The sequence below is a fragment of the Pristiophorus japonicus genome, chromosome 8 (genome assembly GCF_044704955.1).
Source record: "Pristiophorus japonicus isolate sPriJap1 chromosome 8, sPriJap1.hap1, whole genome shotgun sequence".
NCBI classification, from domain to species: domain Eukaryota; kingdom Metazoa; phylum Chordata; class Chondrichthyes; family Pristiophoridae; genus Pristiophorus; species Pristiophorus japonicus.
The window spans coordinates 108,937,047-108,963,971 of record NC_091984.1 but is presented as its reverse complement, the minus strand read 5'-3'; the positions used below and the strand labels follow the sequence as shown (position 1 = coordinate 108,963,971).

At 44.3% G+C, this 26,925-nt stretch overlaps 1 protein-coding gene across 1 annotated transcript in view; it reads left to right on the top strand.

The window, feature by feature from the left end:
* Nucleotides 1-24,510, top strand: part of LOC139269154 (nuclear receptor subfamily 6 group A member 1-like) — a 371,389-nt gene extending 346,879 nt beyond the window's left edge. The window contains exon 10 of the mRNA XM_070888255.1: nt 23,997-24,510. Within this exon, the coding sequence (XP_070744356.1) occupies nt 23,997-24,160 (164 nt within the window). The 3' untranslated portion in view covers nt 24,161-24,510. The remainder of the gene's footprint in view (nt 1-23,996) is intronic.
* Nucleotides 24,511-26,925: the final 2,415 nt, after the last annotated feature.

Here is a 26,925-nt window from a genome sequence, read left to right as displayed (position 1 = left end):
ATAAATATAGCTCCACCAAGCTGCAAATTGTTTCACGTCTTGAGTCCGCATTATCATCCAATGAAACCCTTTACATTGCTAAAAGCTTGGCTTTTATTTCAACAGGGTAAAGCAAAATTCATTCAGTGGTAAAAATGGCATAATTGTACAGCAAACAAATTAGGACCAAATACTTGGAGGTTCTGCCCGGCCTCCCATGGCAAAGGCAGCCGGAGATCGATGGAACCCTTCACAAAATAGCAGGAGCCCGGTGGCTCTGCGTCTCGACTGTTACTGTCAGTTTCTGACTTGCCTTGGAAGGAGAGATAGGAACATTCCCTTCCCTTGCAAGGCAAATGCCATCAATGACAACAAGAGCTGACATTTATACAGTGCCAAGGCGTTTCACAGGAGCGTTATCAAACAAGTTTGACACTGAGCCAAAGAAGGAGATATTAGGGCAGATGACCAAAATCTTGGTAAAAAGAGGTAGTTTTTAAGGAATGTCTTAAAGGAGGAAAGAGAGACGGAAAGGTTTAGGCAGGGAATTCCAGAGCTTAGGGCCTAGGCAGCTGAAGTGGTGGAGTGATTAAAATCGGGGATGTGCAAGAGGCCAGTATTGGAGGAGCGCAGGTATCTCAGAGGGTTGTAGGGCTGGAGGAGGTTACAGAGATAGGGACTCTCTACGGCAGTAAGTTTGCACTAGTCTGACTCAGTCGGGATCCAGTGTATCCATTGAGGCTGTTATGGAGAATGAGTTGGGGCGAATCAGCTCTAGATGTGGGTCCCACCGGTGGCATCCAGGCCACAGAAGCAGCCTGAAATCCTCGAGAAAAATTACATTTTCCCCAAGGTGTTTTACTGAGCAGTGTGCCCTTAGGGGGCCATGGAGGAAATGGATTAGGAGGAGATCCTGGGCAACACACCCCTCCATTGGCAGGTATGTACCAAATTTTGCAGCCGCACAGGGCAGGTGGGCACCAGAGAAATGCCCTTAGTGGCACTTATGCCCTTTGTACTCCATGTAATTGAGGTCCCCTCCAAGTTACGTTGCAAGCTTCAGCAGGACCAGTACTGGAGTTGCACTGGGGGCTGGGGTGGGGGGGGTGCAATCCCAGTGTAACCCTCAGGATTGTACTGGGATTTCCCCCAATTATTTAAGATAAGTAACAAAAGAGGGGTGATGAGGTGTGTTTTTTTTACGCAGCAAGTTGTTGTGATCTGGAATGCACTGCCTGAAAGGGTGGTGGAAGCAGATTCAATAGTAACTTTCAATAGGGAATTGGATAAATATTTGTAAAGGAAAAAAAATTGCACAGCTATAGGGAAGGTGCGGGGAGTGGGACTATTTGGGTCGCTCCACCAAAGAGTCGGCATAGGCACAAAGAGCCAAATAGTCTCCGTCTGTGCTGTAAGGTTCTATGATTGTGACCCAAGCAATTTCAGCCCCAAGGTTTTTAACGGGCAGAACATTGAATCAAAATGGTTTGGGGAAACATTAATATGCAGCGTATATGTGAATCAGACTGGCTGAGAACATGATACATATTTTCAGCACATTTTTACATCTCATCAATGTTGCTTCACAGAACGAAGAAAATCTTTTATGGTTGAGGTACGAAAGCATACATCCTATGAATCTTTCAGTACTGAGGGAAGTTTTTTTTATTTTTCATGAAATTCAAAAGAAAAAAGCAAGAACTATGGCAGAGCAGTCATTACTGTTTGAGAAGCTTGAATTGTAAGTTGCAGCAGTAGCTGGGATGTGAGTACTCTTTACTAACAAAATACAACTCGAGTGGTGTTTTATGTCAAATTCTGCCAAAAGCATTTCTGCATTAGCTAATTTTTATGAAACAATTTTGGTGCAAGCTCTTTGGTAATGTTTAACTTTTATGTTATTGTATCGCCTCATTTCTCAAATTTGGCGCTGTTTTACTTTCCAAAATGTATTGAGTGAAACGGCCGTTGCTCAGTTTTGATGGTCCTGGGATATGGTCAATGGTGAAATCTGAGGTCCACAGTGCTCGACACTTCACAATATTACAGAGGTGAAAGTTCACACATCTGTACGAAACCATAATCAAAGTGTAAAAAAAATGCAATTAAGAAACGATCTAAACCTTTCCTCAATTCTTCTATCAATATTTTACTTTGCAGTCGATTATGCCCTCATAATATTTAGCTCAAAGATTTAAGAAGCTGTAGCCAATTCTGCTTTCCGTGTGTGTACCCCAAGGGCAGCTTTGTACTGAATTTAAGATGCAGTGTATTTATACCCTGAAGCATGCACACTTTAGACTGAAAGCAGTATTGCTGTAGGGCATTACCACTGTACAGACAATGTAAAAATAATTGCAAATTCCAACTGTCTCAAAGGCATCCCTTCTCACAACATTCCATGTGAATGTTCCTGGGATTTTAATAATTACACACACACATTTTGCATCTTGAAATCCAATAATTGTCCACAGACCAGCATTTCTGTGAGCCTCGGTAGATGCTGTTATTAATCATTTAAAGGGAAATGAAACCCCAAAGATTAAGGAATTCTGCTTTATTGTATTAATTATTGTTGTCTCTATTTATATTATTGTCAAAGTTCTCTGTTTTTTGTTCCTCTGGTCAGAGCACACTGTGCCTGATTATTTAATCTATGATGCTTCTGCAATGACTGTGGAGAGAGCAGTCACTTTGTATGAGGCACCCCCCCCCCACCATACTTCATTCTGATGTCAGAAGGATGGACTTTACACTGGTTATACAATTTGGCCATTACATTATTAACCAATAATTCTCATTGGGAAATTAGTGCCATGGCAACCCAGGCAGCCTAAGTTTGCTAGCAAAGAGTGTGCAGTGACCAGAGGGATCCTATTTAAAACTGATGTTAAAATGCTCATTTTATTTTCATTAAGTACATGGAATACTTATTCTACTTGCCGTTGCTCACTAATTGGAGCGTATTTGGAAAGTTGTGATTGCCGGCCAACATGTTTCGACAAACAAGTAATGCACAATAGATATGATGGCCGAGTAATTATGGTACTGGACTAATGATATTGAATTCGATAAATCTGGTCAGTTATGGGCTGGCACTAAAAAACAATGACCATGGAAGATGCTGTGTTCTTATAAAAACCCAACTGGTACACTAATGTACTTCAGGAAATGGAGCTTGCTCTGGTCCTACACATGACTCCAGTCCTACACTATGTGGTCAACTCTTAAGGCCTTCAGTACAACTAGGGATAGGCAATAAAATATTGCCTCACTGTTGTCTGTATTCCAAGAACAAATTTACACAAAAGGCAGATGAGACATTTGTCTTCATTTCCATTACTTCATATAATATCTAATTACTAAAAGTTGAAGGAAGCAGATGTGCTACCAAACATGATTTTTTAAGTAGAAAGGTAAAAAATAGAGATCAAATAAGTGGCTAAACCTTGAGCCTGGGGCACACATACCATTAAACTACCTTGAAATCAGACAGTACAGCCCCTTCTAATATACCTTGGTACCAGTTACCTCATAGTGATTGGCATAAATGACACTTTACACTGATGTAAGGTAGAATAGTTACAGCTTTGGTAATCTGGCCCGCATTTACCTAACTTGTGCTTGGTTGGCACATTTCTGCTAGATTTTCCAGTGTTTTATTTTAGAAAGTATGTTCAGATTCTCACTTGGCACGAACACTCAGGCTCTGCGTGGTGCACAGACTGAAGTCATTTTTCAAATTTTATTTTTGCTTTTTTCAATTTCTTTTTGAGCTTCCTGCATTTTCTACTTTTATTAATCTTGAACAACGCAGTCAGTAAGATCTAACATTGTGAGTTTCTCAAGATTGTATTCATTGTGCTCTTTCGACTGGATAATACAGCATGATTCAGAGCCATGAGATCAGTTACATTATCCCAGGCTCTCTGACAAGCTGCTTCGTTATTTCCAAAGGTTTCAGTCAACATTAAGCTTGGCGCGTATTATAAAGAATGCAATTAAAAATCACCATGTTGCTTTTGTTGAGTCATATTCTTAAAGTCAAATGTGTAGACCTCTCTGCATGTAATTGCCATGTCAGTACTGTGAGCTCATGATCAATTCTGGAATTTGCAACCATAACCCATGTCAACAAAATTGCGACTGCGTCTCTCTTTGAGGATGTAACGAGCAGGGCGGATGAGGGGCAACCAGTGGATGTGGTGTATTTGGATTTCCAGAAGGCATTCAAAAAGGTGTCATATAAAAGGTTATTGCACAAGATGAAAGTTCACGGGGTTAGGGGTAATATATTGGCATGCATAGAGGATTGGCTAACTAACAGAAAATAGAAAGTTGGGATTTTCCAGTTGGCAAACAGTAACTAGTGGGGTGCCGCAGGGATCGATGCTGGGGCCTCAATTATTTACAATCTATATTAATGATTTGGATGACGGGACCGAGTGTAACGTAGCCAAGTTTGCTGATGATACAAAGATGGGTGGGAAAGTAAGTTGTGAAGAGAACACAAAAAATTTGCAAAGGGATATAGACAGGCTAAGTGAGTGGGCAAAGATTTGACAGATGGAGTATAACGTGGGAAAGTGTGAGGTTATGGACTTTGGCAGAAAAAATAGAAAAGCAAATTATTATTTAAATGGAGAAAAATTACAAATTGCTGCAGTACAGGGGGACCTGGGAGTCTTTGTGCATGAAGCATAAAAAGTTAGTACGCAGGCACAGCAAGTAATCAGGAAGTCAAATGGAATGTTGGCCTTTATTGCAAGGGGGGTGGAGTATAAAAGCAGAGAAATCCTGCTACAACTGTACAGGGTATTGGTGAGGCCACACCTAGAGTACTGCGTACAATTTTGGCCTCCTTATAAAAGGAGGGATATACTTGCATTGGAGGCAGTTCAGAGAAGGTTCACTCGGTTAATTCCTAAGATGAAGGGGTTGACTTATGAGGGTAGGTTGAGTAGGTTGGACCTATGCACATTGGAGTTCAGAAGAATAAGAGGTGATCTTTCAAAACATATAAGATAATGAGAGGGCTCTACAAGGTGGATGCAGGGAGGATGTTTCCACTCATGGGGGAATCTAGAACTAGGTGGCATAGTTTTAGAATAAGGGGTCGCCCATTTAAAACTGAGATGAGGAGGAATTTCTTCTCTCAGAAGATTGTAAATCTGTGGAATTCGCTGCCTCAGAGAGCTATGGAGGCTGGGTCATTGAATATATTTAAGGTGGAGATAGACAGATTTTTGAGCGATAAGGGAGTAAAGGATTATGGGGAGCGGGCAGGGAAGCGGAGCTGAATCCATGATCAGATCAGCCATGATCTTATTAAATGGCGGAGCAGGATCGACTGGGTCAAATGGCCTATTGCTGCTTCTATTTCTTATGTTCTTATGTTCTTTCATTCTCTGCACTGGTTGCATCAATATCTCTAGAAACTGGATTAAGATAGACAAAAAAGAAGGGCACTGGGCTGGATTTAAATCCTGGTCCCAGAGGTGAAAGGCCAGTGTCTAACTGAGCTTGCCCCCTTTCTTTTTTGCAATGTCAATATTAAATTTTGAATGATCAAAATCATTTGGGAATCATAACTTTTAGAATATCAGATAGTGTCTCTCTCATTTATGTCTACCTCTCAGTGCAGTGCTGAGAGAGTGCTGCACTGTCAAAGGTGCCGTCTTTCAGATGAGCCGTTAAGCCAATGCCCCGTCTGCTCTCTCAAGTGGGCGTAAAAGATCCCATGGCTCTATTTCGAGGACGAGCAGGGGAGTTAGCCCCAGTGTTCTGGCCAATATTTATCCCTCAATCAATATAACAAAAAACAGAATATCTGGTCATTATCACATTGCTGTTTGTGAGAGCTTGCTGTGTGCAAATTGGCTGCAGCATTTCCTACATTACAAAAGTGACTACACTTCAAAAAGTACTTTATTGGCTGTAAAGCGCTTTGAGATGTCTGGTGGTCGTGAAAGGCGCTATATAAATCCAAGTCTTTTCTTTCTTTTCCCACAAGCAACCGTCCTCCCTTCACATGGATACACCCTCAGTCCAGGCTTCTACAGACATGGTTATAATTGCACATTTTAACCCAGAACCTTGGATTGTTAAGGTAACTCATAGATCTTTGTTGTGAGAGTCACTTACCTGAAGTATAGGAATTTTATCAGTTGTTAATCAGCCCAGGAGGATGGAAAAAGTGATAAGATTGACCTTGAATTAATGATTATGACATTATCAGTAGTTATCGAGTGTCTAGGGGTTGCTCCTTTGGAACAGAAAGCATGGAAAGTGAGAATTATAGACATCTTTAAAATATGTACATGGAATTTTCTGTGCCATATTAACAAATCTACAGTTAACCACACAAGTTGCTCCTGGGCTTCCCCACTCCTCTGAGAAGGTTCCAAGTAACCTGCTCCTAATTGTCAGTCACTAAAACCCACCTAGCTGGTCCCTTATCGGATGATTAGTTTCCCCCTCCGATATTCCTTCAGGCTGTAAAGAAAAAAGAAAGATTTGCATTTATATAGCACCTTTCACGACCTCAGGACATCCCGAAGCGCTTTACAGCCAATGAAGTACTTTTGAAGTGTAGTCGCCTCATAGAAACATAGAAAATAGGAGCAGTAGTAGGCCATTCGGCCCTTCGAGTCTGCACCACCATTCATTATGATCATGGCTGATCCTCTATCTCAACACCATATTCCCGCTTTTTTTCCATACCCCTTGAAGCCTTTTGTTTTTAGAAATCTATCTATCTCCCGCTTAAATATATTCAGTGACTTGGCCTCCACAGCCTTCTGTGGTAGAGAATTCCACAGGTTCACCATCCTCGTTCCTCCTTGGCCCCATTCCTATTAAAATGTTGACCTCCCCCATGCCAGCTGGAATTGTAAATGCTTCCCTCTCCCCAACCACTGCGCCTCATCCATACAATCTTGGATGAGCTGCAAATTCCTCCAGTTAAACGTTAGGAAGATCCAAGCCATTGTCTTCAGTCCCGCATAAACTCCGTACTTTTGCTACCGATTCCATTCCCATCCAGTCAACTGTCTCAGGCTGAACCAGACTGTTCGCAAACTCCCTGTCCTATTTGACGTTGAGCTGAACTTCCAGTCCCATATCGTCTCAATCTCAAAAACCCTCGACTCCCACCTCCATAATGTCACCTCCTACCTCAGCTCATATACTGCTGAAACAGCAACGTTAGAATCACAAGTTAATCTGTTTTTAGTGATGTTGATTGAGGGATAAATATTGGCCAGGACACAGGGGGAGAACTCCCCTGCACTTCTGCAGATCTTTTACATCCACCTGAGAGAAGACAGAGCCTTGGTTTAACACTTCATCTGAAAGACAACACCTCCCACAGTGCAGCGCTCCCTCAGCACTGCACTGGAGTGTCAGCCTAGATTTTGTGCTCAAGTCCCTGGAGTGGGACTTGAACCCACAACCTTCTGACTTAGAGGCAAGTGTGCTACCCACTGAGCCACAGCTGACGGAGAGGAATTCTACAATCTTCCAATGAGCAGTCCCTTCCTCAGCTAGGCTGCCTTTTTTTGTTGACTCACTTTCTGTTCAGTGTGAGTTGCATGGTGGATTGTGCTGACTCTATTTCAGAAAATTAGAGAATACACTATTGACCCCATTTAAGTGTTCAGTCATACTGTACCGTGCTACATCTGGGTGAACAGATTAGTCCAAAGTCCTCACCTGGGGACACATTTCAACAGTATCAATAGTTCAGACCAGTGTCACTGTGGATGCCAGTCACCAGGTATCAAAATAGGAGGATATTTCCAACAGGCTCTTTACATTCCTATACATTATCATCACTCTACCAAAAATGTTTGGTTTGTTTATTCTATTCTGTATGATCATTTCAGTGTTGGCCCCTATTTAAAAAAGGAGGCAGACAAAAAGCAGGAAACTATAAACCAGTTAGCCTAACATCTGCGGTTAGGAAAATGTTGGAGTCCATTATTAAAGAAGCAGTAGCAGGACATTTGGAAAAGCAAAATTGGGTCAGGCAGAGTCAGCATAGATTTATGAAGGGGAAGTCATGTTTGACAAATTTGCTGGAATTCTTTGAGGATAAAGGATGGATAAAGGGGAACCAGTGGATGTGGTGTATTTGGACTTCCAGAAGGCATTTGACAAGGTGCCACATAAAAGGTTACTGCACAAGATAAAAGTTCACAGGGTTGGTGGTAATATATTAGCATGGATAGAGGATTGGCTAACTAACAGAAAACAGAGAGTCGGGATAAATGGATCATTCTCTGGTTGGCAACCAGTAACTAGTGGGGTGTCGCAGGGATCAGTGTGGGATCCCAACTATTTACAATCTATATTAATGACTTGGAAGAAGGGACTGAGTGTAACGTAGCCAAGTTTGCTGACGAAGATGGGAGGAAAAGCAATGTGTGAGGAGGACACAAAAAATCTGCAAAAGGATATAGACAGGCTAAGTGAGTGGGCAAAAATTTGGCAGATGGTGTATAATGTTGGAAAGTGTGAAGTCATGCACTTCAGCAGAAAAAATCAAAGAACAAGTTATTAATGGAGAAAGATTGCAAAGTGCTGCAGTACAGCAGGACCTGGGGGTACTTGTGCATGAAACACAAAAGGATAGTATGCAGGTACAGCAAGTGATCAGAATGGCCAATGGAATCTTGGCCTTTATTGCAGGGTGGAGTATAAAAGCAGGGAAGTCTTGCTACAGCTATATAGGGTATTGGTGAGGCCACACCTGGACTACTGCGTGCAGTTTTGGTTTCCATATTTACGAAAAGATATACTTGTTTTGGAGGCAGTTCAGAGAAGGTTCACTAGGTTGATTCCGGAGATGAGGGGATTGACTTATGAGGAAAGGTTGAGTAGGTTGGGCCTCTACTCATTGGAATTCAGAAGAATGAGAGGTGGTCTTATCGAAACGCATAAAAATATGAGGGGGCTTGACAAGGTGGATGCAGAGAGGATGTGTCCACTGATGGGGGAGACTAGAACTAGAGGGCATGATCTTAGAATAAGGGACCGCCCATTTAAAACGGAGATGAGAAGAAATTTCTTCTCTCAGAGCGTTGTAAATCCGTGGAATTCGCTGCCTCAGAGAGCTGTAGAAGCTGGGACATTGAATAAATTTAAGACAGAAATAGACAATTTCTTAAATGATAAGGGGATAAGGAGTTATGGGGAGTGGGTGGGGTAGTGGAGCTGAGTCCATGATCAGATCAACCATGATCTTATTGAATGGCGGAGCAATCTCGAGGGGCCATATGGCCTACTCCTATTTCTTGTGTTCTTATGTTTATCCACAAGGACTGAAGACTGACCATGTATCAGTTAGGTAATAAGAAAGAACTTGCATTTATGTAGCATCTTTCACGATCACAGGACATCCCAAAGCTCTTTGCAAGCAATGTACTTTTGAAGTCTAGTCATTGTTGTAAAATAAAAACATTGAAACCGGGATCCCTAGAAATGGGTGATATTGTTTTAAAAAATAATGATCTTTTTCTGAAAGCCAATATAAACTTTATCCAGTCTCTCAACCAAATGAAAACTATATAACCTGTCTCTGTATAGTTTAACATTTTAAAATTATTTTTTTAACAGTGAATGTTAAATTGGCTCAGAATAGCTTCCTGGAGCTGGGCAATTTAAAACTTGAAATGTTTCACATCTCTAACAACAATTTGCTACATGCAGGAATGACGCTCAACAGTTAAATTGTTCCTTTACAGGGCCTGAGAGATTGATTGGCATTAACAATTATTGCGGCATTAAAAGGGTAATTACGCTGTTAATTTTAAGCCCTAACTTTCTACAGTGAGTTTAATGAGCAATTAATGAGAACATTCTGAACAAGAATGGGCGGTTAAGGGCGAGACTCTGTTTGTGCGAAGGAAATGGCGGAACGGCATAACTCGACCAGAAAGTTCCCCTGATCTCGTTGGCCGATTTATATATTAATCACAACGTGCTTCGTTAACACACTGTTATTTTTTCAGCACGATCCAGACCATTGTTTAGTACATTTTTGAAATGAAGAATTATTGCAGTATGATGCTGACAACTCTTTAATGGAAAAATTCACAAATAGCCACGTATATTAAATTTTAATAGATATTTGCTTATGCCTTTGAGGAACATAAATATTTGTATTCAACTCAAAAATAAAAAAGAACTTCAGGCACACTGTATTACCTCAAAATTGCAAATGTTTTATCCACTAACTGAATTTTAGAATGCATCGTTTTCTATCTCCCTACTCACTCAGTATAGCCAAGGTCCATAACAGCAACCCCAAACACCCTGAAGTCAGAAATTTTTCAGAAACATTGGATTCAAGAAAAACTTAGAAATCATTTAAAATCATCAGCATGTAATGAATTTCTTTTTGCCACATGATTGCACTTCCTGCTCCTTTCTAACAGGGGATTTTGGCACACTGTCTGAAGTATTTCGTGACAATCACTCCTGCTCACAATCACTTCCAGCACCCAGTCAAAATATCCAGTGAGAATTTTGTTACAGCACTCAAGACAAAAATAAGAAAGAAATCCAATTTACCTTGGATAATCTTACATATATCACTGAAGTCTTTCAACAGGCATTATAGTATTTATAAAAAGCTTAACTGTGTGTATCTGTGTGTGGTGTGTGCGTCTGTGTTTGTGTGTGTGTGTGTCCGTGTGTGTGCAAACGAGCCAAAGGTGGGCAGAGGAAACGTTACAAGGAGACCCTCAAAGCCTCCCTGGTAAAGTGCAACATCCCCACTGACACCTGGGAGTCCCTGGCCAAAGACCGTCCTAAGTGGAGGAAGTGCATCCGGGAGGGCGCCAAGCATCTCGAGTCTCATTGCCGAGAGTATGCAGAAATCAAGTGCAGGCAGCGGAAAGAGCGTGCGGCAAACCAGTCCCACCCACCCTTTCCCTCAACAACTATCTGTCCCACCTGTGACAGGGACTGTGATTCTCATATTGGACTGTTCAGCCACCTAAGGACTCATGTTAAGAGTGGAAGCAAGTCTTCCTCGATTCCGAGAGACTGCCTATGATGGTGTATCTGTGCGCGTGTGTTTTTGTGTGTGTGTGTGTGTGGAATCACAGTGAAACCAAATGCTAAGCAGGGGCTGTTTGACCAACTTTAGATCTCAATTTTGGCCAAGCCCGTTTTTCAGCTCACTTACCGGAGTTGCACAGCTTATCTGCTTTCCGAGTTGCGCCGAAAAAATTTGTTGTCACTTTGGCTGCTGTCCAACCTCTTCACTGCAGTCATGCAGCATGGCCAGTCGTGTCGGGGGTGGAGCCAGCGTTCTGTGCTGGAAAACTGCGGGGACGCAGTGCACAGTGGAGTCTGTAGGTGATGTCCGCGCATGAGCAGTAGCGATGTGAGTCTGCAACAACAGTAGGTCTCTCTCACTTTCAGAGCTTGGCGATGGGCTCCTTCAGGTAAAGTTCTCTGCATTTATTCTACGTTATTTGTTGGGCTAGGGGTGGGCAGAGAAGACTTATGAGGTTGATCTTTAGTGTCAGGGGTCAGAGTTGTGAAGAAACACTTGAGAAACAAGCTTTTCAACTTGGTGATGATCTTATCGAGATATACAAGATTATAAATAATAGAAAATGTAAATCCAGAATATTACTTTAAAATAAATTGGAAACATAAGACGAGGGTACACGGGTTCAAACTGGTAAAAGATAACTTTTTGGCTGCTATCAAAGTTCTTTGCACAGTGCGTGATCAACACTTAGAATTGGACTCCTAGGCATAGTGGTGGAGGTGAAAAGTCTGGGTGGCAGGCAGGAGCACTATCAGTTCTCCTGCCCGCCCGTAGTCCTGACTGAGTGGCCTCCTGGTGCGGTCGTTCTCTTAATGCTCCTGCCTGCAGGTGATTTCTAAGAGATCGATCGCACTGGGAGACCACTCGGCCAGGGCTAGGGGCTATAAGTGTTCGGTGTTGTTGAAGCACCCCCACTTTACAATAGTTCTAATGCTGGGAATTATTACTGTACGGAACAGATGAACGAGTCATGGACAAATACCTCAGTCTCAACCGGCAATGCTTTATTAAAGTTAAAACACACACCTGCACCCAGTAAAACCACACACACCCTAGTGTGTAAAACAAACAAATGCAGTACACTACACAGTGTGGCCTGTTTAAACAGGCCCCTAACGTGAAGTATCCATGTCTAAAACACCTCCCCTGAAAACCCCTGAAGCTTGGTTGGGACACACGACATCCTTTCACACTATGCGGTGGTCTTAAAGATCCGTGGGCTGGGATAAATGCTCACCAATCACCCCCCTGGCTTACTCGCTGCTTCTCCCGATGAGGCATATCTTCTGGGTCCGTACCAAACTGTGGTATTCAAGTCCAGTCTCAAGATCAGCCTCCCAGTCGAAGTAGCAAGGCTCTCTTGGCTCGTAGGTGGTGGTTTCATCTCTCCATTCCAGATGGAGTGCTCGGTCTTTGTGCATTGCAAGCATGCGTAGAAGAGGGGCGAGAGAGAAATGGCTTACAACTGCCGTTCTTATACCTGCAAGACTGCTTAAAGTCCAACTGTCCTTCCTGCATGAGGCTGTCCAACTGAAAAGCAAAAATTAAATCTTTGCCTGCCCCTTTGTCAACTGGGCTGTCCCTCGATGGGTGGCTCCGATGAGTCTGTGGTCAAAATAGCTTTCCTTTGTCTTTTAATGGCCTAAAATCTCGGCCACTTTACTTAATGTCTCACTGATGGATTCCAATTCCATGACAAAAGGCACTCATCAACCATGATGTTACTGCATTCAGCCATTCTTATTCCCGCCCAGTTGATGTGCATTCAACTTAAACATGTTTGGACCTGCTCCAGGTCAGCTTTTCTGCTGTACAATGAATATGTCCCAGCAAAGTTCAAAACTTATAGATCCAAAAGTTCACACCGATGCTTTTGCTGAATCTTACAGTGCGGGCAGGTGAACTGATAGTGCTCCTGTCTGCTGGTGATTTCTATCCGTTCTCCTGCCTGCCCCTAGCTCTGGCCGAGTGGCCTCCCGCACCGGCCGGCCCACTGCCTTTCCGTGCCAAGTTTGAAGATGAAGGTAGGACTTACTTCAATTTTTTTTTTCTTATTGAATTCTTAGTACTTTTTGTTTGCAAACTTTGGTGGTTTGTAAGGCTTAGTGGTTTAGATACAGGCAGGTCCTCTCTGCTTCCCACCCCTATCCCAGGCCGAATGGCCTCCGATGTGTCTAACTGCGCCGATTTGTTTAACTCTCCGCAAGGGCTTTCTGAAGTGGTCACATACGCTGGCCTAAGTAGAAATGGAGTAACTATTAGCTGGCCAAAGTTGCCTAAATGGGCAGAACTTTCGTAGGTGGCTGGTAACACCTCCTTTTGAGGAAAAAAAAACTAACCTAAAAAAAGCGTAACTAACTCAGTTACGCTGGTGCAAATTGATTGGGGAAAATGGGAATTTTTAAGTTACGCCAGAAAAAACTCCTGGCCAATCTTGAGCCCATAGTGTGGTGGATGTCCTCCTAATAAGGTTCCACCTGCTTAACACAAGGTTAGTGGTATAACTTTAATTAAGTGTTCTTACAGATAATGTGGCTCCATCAATGGTTTTACCAGTACATTTATATACAATGTATATGACCTAGAAGGTTTTTACTTGTGCTCTGAGAATTCTTTATGATCTCATATTTTTGTTTATTTTATTGAAGTGAATATCTTCAGTCATTTTAACCTGCACTGGTATTACTGTGCTTCAGGTCGGGTACAATTCAAAGTGTCAGGTTTCATAGTTACTTTCATGTATGTCTCATTGTATAATTACAGTCATAAGTCTATAGCATTACAGTTAGGCGTTTTTAGAACTGTCTCTTCCCCCAGTAGTTTAACAACTCTTCCTGTAGTAATTAATTTTTCTATCTATAATCGCTTCTAATAATCGGCTGACTAGTTTGAACTTGTGATGCAGTACAAGTACAATGTCCAAAATCTGGAATCATCGGGACTGTCCATTCCCGTTTTGGGGTTTTTCCGGATTTCAGACAAGAAAATCAATAGTCTGAAATCGGAAATCTGCGACCGAATCCATGGCGGGTTGTGAGCGGCAGGTCCGAAATCTGGCAAAACTCAAAATCCGGCACAGATTCGGTCGAGGATTCCGGATTTCAGACTTGATTTTCTTGTCTGAAATCCGGAATTCTTGATCGGTTCGGGTTTTGCCTCAAAAATGTCCGGTTTGCGGACAATAATTCTGGATTCCAGACAATTCCATCAGCTATGCGCAAAATGTCCGGTTTTTGGACAATTCTGGTTTTCGGAGACCTGGATTTGGGACGTTGCACCTGCACTAACTGTTTTTGCAGTTATTCTTAACCAAAAGCAGAATTTATAGAATAAAGCAACTATTGGCCAGGATTTTGCTGTTAAAATAAAGGCCAGTATATCAGCACTCACCGTTATCAGGCGGTAAATTGGACCCGCAACTTCCGGCGACCATACATGCGCAGTTAAACCCAGAAATCAGGAAGTTGTGGTCTGAGTTACTCTGCTCCCCCAGATGTTTCACTACACCTCGCCGATAGGCTCGGCATTCACACACATGAAGGGTGAAGTTGCTGTACTTACCCACTAGATACGCACTAAACTCGCCAGAAAAAGTTAGGGCTGGCACATTCAGGAGTAAGGGAATTTTTAACACTGTGATGAATCTCAATTACTGTCAGACAACCTCTCTGCCACTGAAAATGTAATTTTACAAGTCTGGAGTCTCATTCCTTCAGATTTTAATTAATGTTGGAAATTTTAAAAAAAATGAAAATATTTTTTTTTAAACTTTTTCTTTCTGTCTCTTTTATCTATCTCTTAATCCCATATTTCTTTCCCTCACTTTATTTTGCTCTCTGTACATGATTTTACATTGAAATAAATATAATTTTTACTTCCTGGCTTAGACTCTGCGGGGGTTAAATTTGATAGCCCCCAAAAACTGGTGTGGGGATCGGGATGCACAATGAACCCGCACTCACTCCGTGTGATGTAGACAGCATGCCAACTTCATGCTATCTGCATGCAACCAGTGCTAATCGCGCTGTTCATTGGCTGTACGCAACAGCAGGGGCCCATTGTGATTACTTCCTAGCACGACTGAAAGCTAGCCTTCACCTCTTAAAGGGATGGTGCATTGTGGCTGCTGCAGGTGCTGAGATCATTGGAAATAACGTACTGTGCAACAATCAACCATCGGAGAGAGCGTGCACCAAGGTTTCCGGACGCCGCACTGGAGGTCTTGGTGGAGGAGTTGGAAAGGATGAGAGATGCTTTTTAGCCGCAGAGGGCAAGAGGCCCTTCAGACACATAATGAGAAGACAGTGGGAATAGATAGCCACGGAGGACAATGGCAGGAGTTTAGCCCCAATGACCTGGATGCAGTGCCGCAAGAAGTTCAGTGACCTCACACGAGTGGCCAAGGTCAGTGCATGCATCATCAAATGCGGTGTCCTACCAATTGCACCACTAGCCTCAGCACTGCTCAATTCATCACACCCCATCACTCACCAACCAACACTCTCTATCAGTCAGAGCTCGTACCTAACATTCATATGGTTCATCTCACCCTCACACACTTAGCACTGTTGCAAGCCTCACACCCATATCACACACCTTGGACACACTGCCAGCTATTCAACCATGACAGCCACATATTTCAAACATATTTCATGACACTCACTGACACACTTCCCTCACTCTTGTAGCAGAATGTGGCACACAATCGACAGCAGCAGGAAATAACTGGAGGAGGAGAGGCACATCAGTATGTTCCAAACCCCAGGAAGGAGACAGTGCTGGCCATTATGGGAAGTGCCATTGCTGAGGCCATGCCCACCAGCGGGGCTGAATCCATTGGAGATGATGGTACCCTCTTACCTATTCCTCCTTCTCACATTCCACTTCCCCCTCAAACCACAATCTCTTCTGTCCTACAAGCTGCGGCTGGTGTAAGCATGCAGTTCTTACTTTCTCCTCTCCCTTCATCACAACACAACCTTTGTCCCTTTTTCACTTCATATAGCCAAGCACTGCAACCTGCCCCGTCAGTGGTGGAAGAACAGGAAGACCAATGATGAAGACACACCACCACTCAACACCACAGTCGCAGCCACCAGCTCAGATACCGTAACTGTGCATAATTTGGAGGATAGCATAGAGGCGAGTACCTCTATGCTATCCTCCAAATTATGCACAGTGACCGGGCATAAGTGGGCTGCAGCCAGGGCAGGGGGACAAGGATAGCGCAGGTGCCAGCTCACCGGGAGTCAAGATCGGACACAAGTTCTGCTGCAGTGGACTCAGATAAACACTTCGGTGGGGCCAGGCTACAGGAAAAGGCTGATGGGTGTATACATCATCATCATCAGCATAGGCAGTCCCTCGGAATCGAGGAAAACTTGCTTTCACTCCTGAAGTGAGTTCTTTGGTGGCTGAACAGTGCAATATGAGAGCCACAGACTCTGTCACAGGTGGGACAGATATTCGTTGAGGGAAGGGGTGGGTGGGACTGGTTTACCGCACGCCCATTCGCCTGCGCTTGACCTCTTCACGCTCTCGGCATTGAGATTCAAAGAGCTCAACGCCCTCCCAGATGCACTTTCTCCACCTAGGGCAGTCTTTGGCCAGGGACTCCCAGGTGTCAGTGGTGATGTCGCACTTTATCAGGGAGGCTTTGAGGGTGTTCTTGTAACATTTCCGCTACCCACCTTTGGCTCAGTTGCCGTGAAGGAGCTCCGCATAGAGCATTTGCTTTGGGAGTCTCATGTCTGGCATGCGAACTATGTGGCCTGCCCAGCAGAGCTGATTGAGTGTGGTCAGTGCTTCAATGCTGGGGAAGTGAGCCTGGTCGAGGACACTGATGTTGGTGTGTCTGTCCTCCCAGGGGATTTGCAGGATCTTGTGGAGACATCGTTGATGATATATCTCCAGAGACTTGAGGTGTCTTCTGTACATCGTCCATGCCTCTGATCCATACAGGAAGGCGGGTATTACTACAGTCCTGTAGATCATGAGCTTGGTGGCAGATTTGAAGGCCTGGTCTTCGAACACTCTTTTCCTCAGGCGACTGAAGGCTGCACTGGCGCATTGGAGGCGATGTTGAATCTCCACATCAATGTCTGCTTTTGTTGATAAGAGGCTCCCGAGGTATGGGAAAAGGTCTGCGTTGTTGAGGGCCGTGTCGTGAATCTTGATGAATGGGGAGCAGTGCTGTGCGGTGAGGACAGGCTGGTGGGGTACCTTTGTCTTACGGATGTTAAGTGTAAGGCCCATCACTTGCAGTACCTGCATACTATCCTTTTGGGCCTCAACTCATTGAAATTCAGAAAAATGAGAGGTGATCTCATCGTACTGTATAAGATTATGAGGAGGCTTGACAAGGTGGATGCAGAGAGGATGTTTCCACTGATGGAGGAGACTAGAACTAGAGGGCATGATCTTAGAATAAGGGGCCACCCATTTAAAACTGAGATGAGGAGAAATTTCTTCTCTCAGAGGGTTGTAAATCTGTGGAATTCGCTGCCTCAGAGAGCTGTGGAAGCTGGGACATTGAATAAATTTAAGACAGAAATAGACAGTTTCTTAAACGATAAGGGGATAAGGGGTTATGGGGAGCGGGCAGGGAAGTGGAGCTGAGTCCATGATCAGATCAACCATGATCTTATTAAATGGCGAAGCAGGCTCGACGGGCCCTTATGGCCTACTCTTGCTCCTATTTCCTATTTCTTATGTTCTTATGTTCTTATATGCCTCGGTGAATACATCGACTATATCCTGGAGTTCAGCCTTAGAAGGCGTCGTCTGCGTACTGTAGCTCAATGACAGAGGTTGAGGTGATCTTGGATTTGGCCTGGTGGCGGCATAGGTTAAACAGCTTCCCACTGGTTCTGTAATTTAGTTGCACTCCAGCGGGGAGCTTGTTGACTATGAGGTGGACCATGGCAGCGAGGAAGATTGAGAAGAGGATTGGAGCGATAACGCGGTCTGGTTGTGGATTGGGTCTGTAATTGATCCGTTGGTAAGGATCACAGCCTGCATGTCGTCGTGGAGCAGGCGAAGGATGATGACAAACTTTTGGGGGCATCCGAAATGGAGGAGGACACTCCATAGACCCTCACAATTGACAGTGTCAAAGGCCTTTGTAAGATCGAAAAAGGTCATGTATAAGGGCTGGCGCTGCTCCCTGCATTTTTCTTGCAGCTGTCACGCTGCAAAGATCATGTCCGTTGTGCCCCATAGGGCATGAAATCTGCACTGTGATTCTGGGAGGAGCTCCTCGGCCACAGGGAGAAGACGGTTGAGGAGAACTCTAGCGACAACTTTCCCAATGGCTGGTAACAGGGAGATTCCCCTGTAGTTGCCGCAGTTGGACTTGTCCCTTTTTTTTAAAGATGGTCACGATCACTGCATCTCTGAGACTTCCCGGCATGCTCTCCTCCCTCCAGATGAGAGAGATGAGGTCATGTATCCGCGCCAACAGCGCCTCTCCGCCATACTTTAGCACCTCAGCAAGGATTCCATCCACATCCGTAGCCTTGTTATTCTTGAGCTGTATTATGGCTTTGCCTACCTCGTGCAACATTGGGGTTTCACTGAGTTGGTGGCGGGTCGCATGCTGATGGATGGAGTTGAGAACACTCGAGTCAAACGCAGAGTCTCGATTGAGGAGATCTTCAAAGTGCTCCTTCCAGCGGGACCTGACAGCCTTGGTGTCCTTGATGAATGTTTCCCTGTTCTTGGCCAGGAGTGGGGTGGGGCCTTGGGAGTTTGGACCATAGGTGGCCTTGACTGCAATGAAGAATCCTCGCATACCATGGCTGTCGGCCAGTTGTTGTATCTCCTGTGCTTTCTCCATCCACAACCTGTTTTTTAGGTGCTGGGGTTTTTGTTGGACCTCAGCCTTGAGCTTTGCTGCTCCCGAGTTGTGTTGTTGCTTGAGGCTCAGAAATGCTCTACGCTTGCGATCTATTAGTACATAATGATATGCTTGGTACACTGGAAAGTCTGCCAGAAAGCCAACATTCATTGTCAAGGAGCATGGAGGAGTACAGCACCAACTTGGTATGGGGCTTTGCAGAGAGCTTGGAGCTATCCTTTCCAGCATGGACCTGGTGGCCACCTCCATCAACACACTTGTGCAACCCACCATGATGCAACGACTGATGGCCAACGTCTCAGCTTCAAGCAGCAGCACAAGCAGCAGCCACCCAGTCTGAGTGCTGCAGTGGAAGCTCACACTGCTGCCATCATGGCTCTGGATACCACTGTTCACAGGACTGCTCCAACAGATTACTGAACTAGAATTGCTGAGTCGCCATCCCAGGAGAGTGGCAGTGGCTCCATGGAGCAAGAGCCTGCTGTCCAGCATTCATGATCCCACTCCTGCCACTCCACCAGTATCCTTGTTGTTGTCTGTCGGCCAGCCAGCCGAGACTATTGCTGCCTATGGCGAGATGATGCAATCCGAAGCCGGGTCTTCTAGGCCAAGAGCTACTAGAGGTCGTCCTCCAAGGCCATCTGCAGCCTCCTCCACTGAACTTCAGCAGCCTTCCACCAGCCATGCTGCAGCCACTGGGGCAGCACTGCGTAGGAGCACTAGGACAGATAAAGGCACACAGAAGACAGGCACACGGAAAGCACAAGGGTGATTTATTTATGTTTGTATGCAATATGACGTGGTTTAATTGATAAATTTGGATTTGAATGTGTATTTTGTGTTGGTTTTTATTTTTGCCTTGTGGCCAAGAGGATGATGTGATGTTCAGTGACAGAGGGAAGGTAAGGAGTCTGAGACTGTTGGTGAATGGGTAATTGGGGTTGAGGCTACTAGTATCACTATTAAATTGGTTCTTCATGTAGAGCCTGGGCAGAAAGGGGCTGTCTAGGTTGCAGCCTCCCTTCCTTTTCCTCTTCTTCTGCCTCCTCCTCTTCCTCAAACTCCTCCTCCGCCTCCTCCACGTGCTGCTGCTCCTCAGCTTCTCACTGGTTAGCTGATGGCAAGGGCTGTTCCCTCACGATGGCAAGGTAGCACCAGCATGCAGCGTACCACGACAAATCTTGAAACCCGCTCAACCGGGTACTGCAGGGCTCCTCCAGAGTGGTCCAGGCAACGGAATCGTTGCTTCAGGGGATGTCAATGGTCTGCTCTATCACATTGCTTGTGGCAGCATGGCTCTTATTGTATGCATGCTGCACACGTGTGCGTGGGTTGTGAACCGAACTCATGAGCCAGGTCATCAGCAGATAGCCTTTGACACCCAGTAGTCACCCTGTGGTTTACCGTGGTAGCTACAGTAAACATACAGCTGGCACAATGGACTGTCACAGAATGAACACATCATGATTGGTGCCACCATAGCAGGCATTGACTTACATGATGTGCTGCCTACAGTCACTAAACAGCTACACAGTGAGGGAGTGGAATCCCTTTCAGTTCAGGTACATGGTACAGGTGACATGAGGCATACACAAAGCGCTGTGTGTGCAGTCGATGGCACCCTGCACCATGGGGAAGCCTGCAATCTAAGCAAACCCTTGTGCTCGCTCTGTCGGCTTCTCTCTAGCAAGAGAGAATGAAATGAAGTTATCGCTTTTTCAATAGAGAGCCTCAATGACCTCCCTTGTGCAGCAGTGAACGGCAAACTGTGAGATGTTGCTAATATCTCCAGCAGCAGCCTGAAGGAGCCAGGGACATAAAAGTTCATGGCCAAGGTCACTGTCACAGCCACTGGTAAGGCGGTCTTTGCCCTGCAGCAAGTGGCAGATTTCAGTAACAACTCCTTAGTGAAGTGCAGACGTCTCAAGCTTTGGTCGTCGCTGACGTTCAGGGAGGAGAAGTGCTCCCTGAACACACTGGTGATAGCCCTTCTCACCCTTCTCCTCCTCACTCGTCTAGTAGCTTGACCTGACCTGCGTGGCCTCTGCTCATTCTCCAAGTCATGCTCGATTCTCTGAGGAAGGCCTACTAATGTGCCTATGTCTGGGAGCAACTGGTTTGTGCAGAAGCCTTGAAGTCAGCAAAAAGTCCTTCAGCACCTGCCACATCACTCCCTGTAGAATTTTTAAACTTGAAACAACTATGGAAAGCACCAAAAACATGTAGAATTGTAGCAACAGCCAGAAGAAATAAACCAGCAACTAAACTGTAGGGAGTTGATGATCCCTTCAGATAGCGCTGATGGGGGAATCTTTCCTGTTGCCGAATGTCACATTCAGCTTTGCGAGGTTAAGAGACAGCATCGGCATGGAGCTCCAAAATGCCAGTGCTGGCGTCAAATCTGCGTTGCATGCTGATTGGCATCATGATCTGTCTGCGCTGCATAATTCCGGCGGATGTTAAGTACGCATGCGCTAACCCCTTTATCAATATGGCGTCCGGGCGCTTCACATCAGATGTGTGTGCGCGCTGCGGATGCCATTTTGTAACGCTAAGGCGTGTCGTAGCACCTAAAAAACGGGGGCTACCGAGTTCAGTTTCGCCCGCTGCATATCTCAGTGAGGAGTCTTCAATCTGATTAGTTGAAGAGTCATGCTGTTGCTTTCCCTGCTCACATGCGCCACATATCCCCGCATATAGAGGGCGCTGCACTGAAAAGGATCTCTAAATACCGTAAGTTGTTGCTCAAAAGCACACGAAAATTAAGTGGGCAACTGTAAACGTGATGTACAGCAAGCGCCATTCCTTCAACCAGTGACCGCAAAATACAAACAAAAAGCAATATCAAGTACAATAATTGGCATATACTAACAGTACCATAGGTATGGGTGGTGATGTGTTTCTGTACATCTCAGCCCAAAAAATCCCAATGCTTCTGTTTATTCTTTATTGTGTAGATACCTATATATAGAATACTTCCTGCATATATCGAATTAACAATAGGGAACAGATGGCACAAATATAGTGGCTAATAGATACCCAGACAAATTCATCAGTATTTCGTACCTTGTGAACAATAGTCGCACATACAATGGTAAATATCCAGGATGATATGATAACCTGTAACAAATATACATAATAGAACAAGCCAATTCTTTCTCTCAAAAGGAATAATGGTGCTAATTCAGGGAAACAGTCTAATTTAATATTTCTATCAAAGATAAAATCTGATCTTTATTTAAATAAAACAAGCAATTCAAACTTTGCTACAAGTTGCATGATTGGCAGGTAGAGATATTAGCTTGCCAGTGACAAATGTGTACCCTGGTGTATTTATCGCATACACATGTCTATGTGTACTTATCCATGTATGACTATATTATTTATGGAGGTGGTTTTCCCAGTTAATACTAGCAGTGTGAAGGTTAAAGTTCTATTATCAGCACTCTGAATGAGTATGCCATGGATTTTACAGCACCGCAATGGCCAGTCACTGCATCAATATTCGTATTGATCGAAGTTTTTAGCTTGTAAGCTGGTACTGGACAGTTTGGTGAGATGTATGTTGCCTGCATCAGTCTGGCGAGCTGGTAAGCATTCTGCAAACCACAAACTTCTCGGTTATTGATTAGATTGCAAAATTACAATTATTACAAGTTACAAATATCTAACACAATTCAACACAATTAGTATTCCAGTCCCATAACATATTTGTATCTATGGCAATGCTTGTAAATGATTTTTTAAGTTTGTACTTTTTCTGAGTACAATGCACAGATGTAGAAGGGTAGGTTTGGAATTGGGTCTGTCACACTCCAGGCATTACATTTTGTCCTGTGCATAAAAACAAAGTATAAAAAAAGAGCAAGCCAGTTATTTTCTGGCACTTTTAGAGAAATGTTTGCAGCAACAGAAAAAACTGTGTAATTGACATTGTGATGTACCTAATTTACTGAAATAAGGTTTATTTACTGAAAGATGACACTGCTGCCCTTAACGCAAGAATAATCCATTGCATGTTATATGGTATAATCCTTTTCAAACAGCTGTCCTCCTGACTTACTGTAAGCAATGCCATGGGAGATCTGTTAGTATTACAGTAATAAAGTTAGTCTTGACATTTGAATAGCTTTACGTTGCGAGGTTAGGCTTTGTTTCAGGGTCACATTGTATGAACTGAGAACTTTTAGAATTGGCTGGCCCAGGGAGCCTGGATTTCCCTGGTGTTCTAGCAGTCTAAGGATTAATATGGGATCAAATAGCAACAATAATTGGTGTATATCAAGACATCATTGAGAAAGCAAGGTATCATGATTCACTTCGAACTCCACTTGAGACGCTTGTTACTACTCCATGTGTATTTTCCCCTTTTATTTATAGTTTAAGACTAATTAGCAATAGACTAATAAAGTTTATTGGAGGTCAAAAGTCATAAATCTGGTTCAATCTTGTTCGAGGGCTGTACAATTACTGGCACACTACATGAGCAGCTGTCTCCTTAGCCCAAGAATTACACACACTATCTAATCTCTTCCTCTTCAATCATTCACTGTTCTCTATCATGACAGTGGCAATCTCAAAATGTGGTACCGATTTATTGAGTGAATATTATTACAGTATTAAGTGGGTTTTTTTGGATTATATTGCTTGCAATAACTGAATTCTTAAGCTAATTATAAAATGAACTACATAATTTATATTGAATAAAAATTCCAAACAGGTCCCAAGTTGTTTTTCCTGCTCTGAAGTGACCTCTGCACAGACAACCTCTTGTCAGAACTCTCAAAGTTCATAGAGGCTGCAGTTGTACTGCCATTTTATCATTGATGCAAAGATATTTTGAGTACATACCAATGGGGCAAAGATGCTTTGGGTACATAGCAATGAAAAGTGACAGTATAACTGGGAGTCACAAGCATTTTCTGTGTTTTTATTTGAGATTTGCAGTGGTATTATCTTAGCCCATACTTTTTCTTTACACACACCTGCTTGTAGCCTAGCTGTTTGTACTTTTGGAAAACCAAGTGGCTCTTACTCTTGCGAAAACTCATTTGGTTTGTTTTAATAAGTCCTCCTTCTGTCATTTTATAGGAAAACTGCTGCGCGTTCCCTTGCAACAGCTACCTCTGCTGCTTAAAGTGGTCGTACATTCCTGCGAGGCAGCGCTTGCTGACAAATGGGACCAGTGTGCCTGGGAAAATCGCAAGAATGGCCCACAATCTCCGGCAACTAATGCAGAGACTGATAGAATTTAGGTGAAGCAGCTTGCTGAGCATGTTTTGTTTGATGCCAAAGTACCTCATTAATTAATAATTTATTTGGTGACATATTGAATGTATTATCTGGTTTCCTTTAAGTGAACAGTTTACTGTTATGATATCTTTTTTTGTCTGTTGAATGTATTTAAAACTTTGATGTTTTTTTATTGACTTTTCAAAACTGAAGAGGGGACTAAGGTTAGCAATGGCACAGCGCAAATAACTCAGGAATTACTAGTGCAGTGGTTGCAAGCTTCAGTGCCTGAATAATTATGACCAAAAGTGAGTGTCATTATTATTGTCGTAGTCAAATGTTGATTTTTAAAATGTTTGTCAAATATATCTATGACAGGGAATTGTAAAGCTTTCTATATGCTAGTATTGTATATGTCATGTTTGTAACTACAATGTAACACCACTGTATTACTGTATATACTTAACTCAGATGCACACCTTGACCACAGGGGGTGAACTTGTGGGAGACACTCCTTACCCGATCATACAGGTATATAAAGGGAGGTCCCACGCAGGGTCATCACTTGTGGAGTCCTGTAATAAAGAGCAGGTCACAGAGTGGCCTTGTCCCTGGAATGTGCCTCGTGTGGTTTCATGCTGTAGAGTAAGGACTTTACATTGGCGACGAGAAACGGGAATTCACGACCCACAAGAATGGCCACCGACAGCACAGATGAACAGTACTGTGTTGGGGAAGACTGGGATGATTTTGTCGAGAGGCTTCAGCAAAGCTTCGTAACTAAAAACTGGCTGGGGGATGCAGCGGCTGACAAGCGACGGGCTCATCTCCTGACCAGCTGCAGGCCAAAGACTTATGTGCTCATGAAGGACTTACTGGCACCCGAAAAGCCGTCAGACAAAACCTTTGAAGAGCTCAGCAAATTAATCGGGGAGCACCTCAAACTGGCAAGCAGCATACACATGGCTCGACACAGATTCTACACCCATCGACGTCGTGAAGGACAGAGCATACCGGACTTTGTAGCGGACCTCTGCAACTTCACAGACGCCTTCAGGGGGAGATGCTAAGGGACTTCTTCATCGAGGGTATCGGTCATGCAGGAATTTTTCGCAAGTTAATTGAGACCAAGGACTTGACCTTGGAAGCGGCAGCGTTGTTAGCTCAAACTTTCATGGCAGGGGAGGAAGAGACGAAAATGATTTACGCACGCAATTCTGCCTCTAATGCGGCGATGGATCAGGGAGTCAACATCATAAATGCTACTCAGAGCCCCGCAAGCAGGCAGGGGCAGTCTGACATTTACCAGGCAGCAATAGATCCCAGAGCAGGATCTCAACAGAGACAACAGCAGGTTGAACGCCATCACAGTGGACAATGTGGCCCGGGATGGGGCCATTGACATCGACTAATAGGGTACTTAAAAGCAGTCAAAGGGACAGTCAGCGCGGAATTCCTGGCCATAGTCCCTTTGTCCCCAACAATAGAAACTTTAACTCATGTTGGAGGTGTGGGGGTAAACACTCAGCCAGATCTTGCAGATTCCAACATTTTGTCTGCAGAAACTGCAATCTCAGTGGCCATTTAGCTCGAATGTGTAGAAAACTTGAAACCAGACTGAAATGTGAGACAGATGGACCAGAAGAGGGTTCTGTGAGGCAGGATGACTTTTGGGGCAAATCGATGGACGCCGAGGTTCAGCGGGTCCCTGCGGCGAATATTCATAGTTCATAAACCAAAATGCCACCAAAGATGATGAGGGTTTTGTTGAATGGTATCCCAGTACGCATGGAACTGGACACTGGGGCCAGCCAGTCACTCATGGGCATTCAGCAATTCGAGAAGCTATGGCCACTCAAAGCCAGTAGACCCAAATTAGAACGTATTGAGACATAATTACGGACTTATACCAAGGAAATCATTCCGGTGCTAGGCAGTACAATGATGGCTGTCACACACAATGGGTTAGTGAACTAGCTGCCACTCTGGATTGTCCTGGGCAATGGTCCTGCACTGTTGGGGAGGAGCTGGTTAGCCGAGATGAACTGGAAATGGGGGGATGTTCACGCAATGTCCTCGGTGGAGCGAAGTTCATGCTCACAAGTCCTACAACAATTCAAGTCATTATTTCAACCGGGCATCGGGACTTTCACAGGCACTAAAATTGTGATACACATCACCCCGGACACCAGGCCAGTGCACCACAAAGCCAGAGCGGTGCCGTATGTGATGCGAGAAAAAATCAAGAGCGAATTGGACCGGCTGTTGCGAGAGGGCATCATCTCACCTGTTGAATTCAGTGACTGGGCGAGCCCCATTGTTCCCGTTCTAAAAGTGGATTGCTCTGTCAGGATCTGTGACGACTACAAGATGACTTAATCGGGTGTCCCTACCAAGACCAATATCCGCTCCCAAGAGCAGAGGACCTCTTCACCACGCTGGCAGGCAGCAAGCTGTTAACCAAGTTGGACCTCACTTCAGCCTATATGACCCAGGAACTACTGACCACCATCACCACGCACAAGGGACTGTTTGCGTATAACAGGTGCCCGTTTGGCATTCACTCAGTGGCCGCGATTTTTCAACATAACATGGAAAGCCTACTTAAATCCATTCCAGGAACGATCGTATTCCAGGACGACATCCTCATCACGGGTCGAGATACCAAGGAACACCTCCACAACCTGGAGGAGGTGCTACGCCGACTGGACCGGGTAGGCCTGCGACTCAAGAAATCTAAATGTGTGTTTTTAGCTCCTGAGGTTGAGTTTCTGGGCAGGAGGGTTGC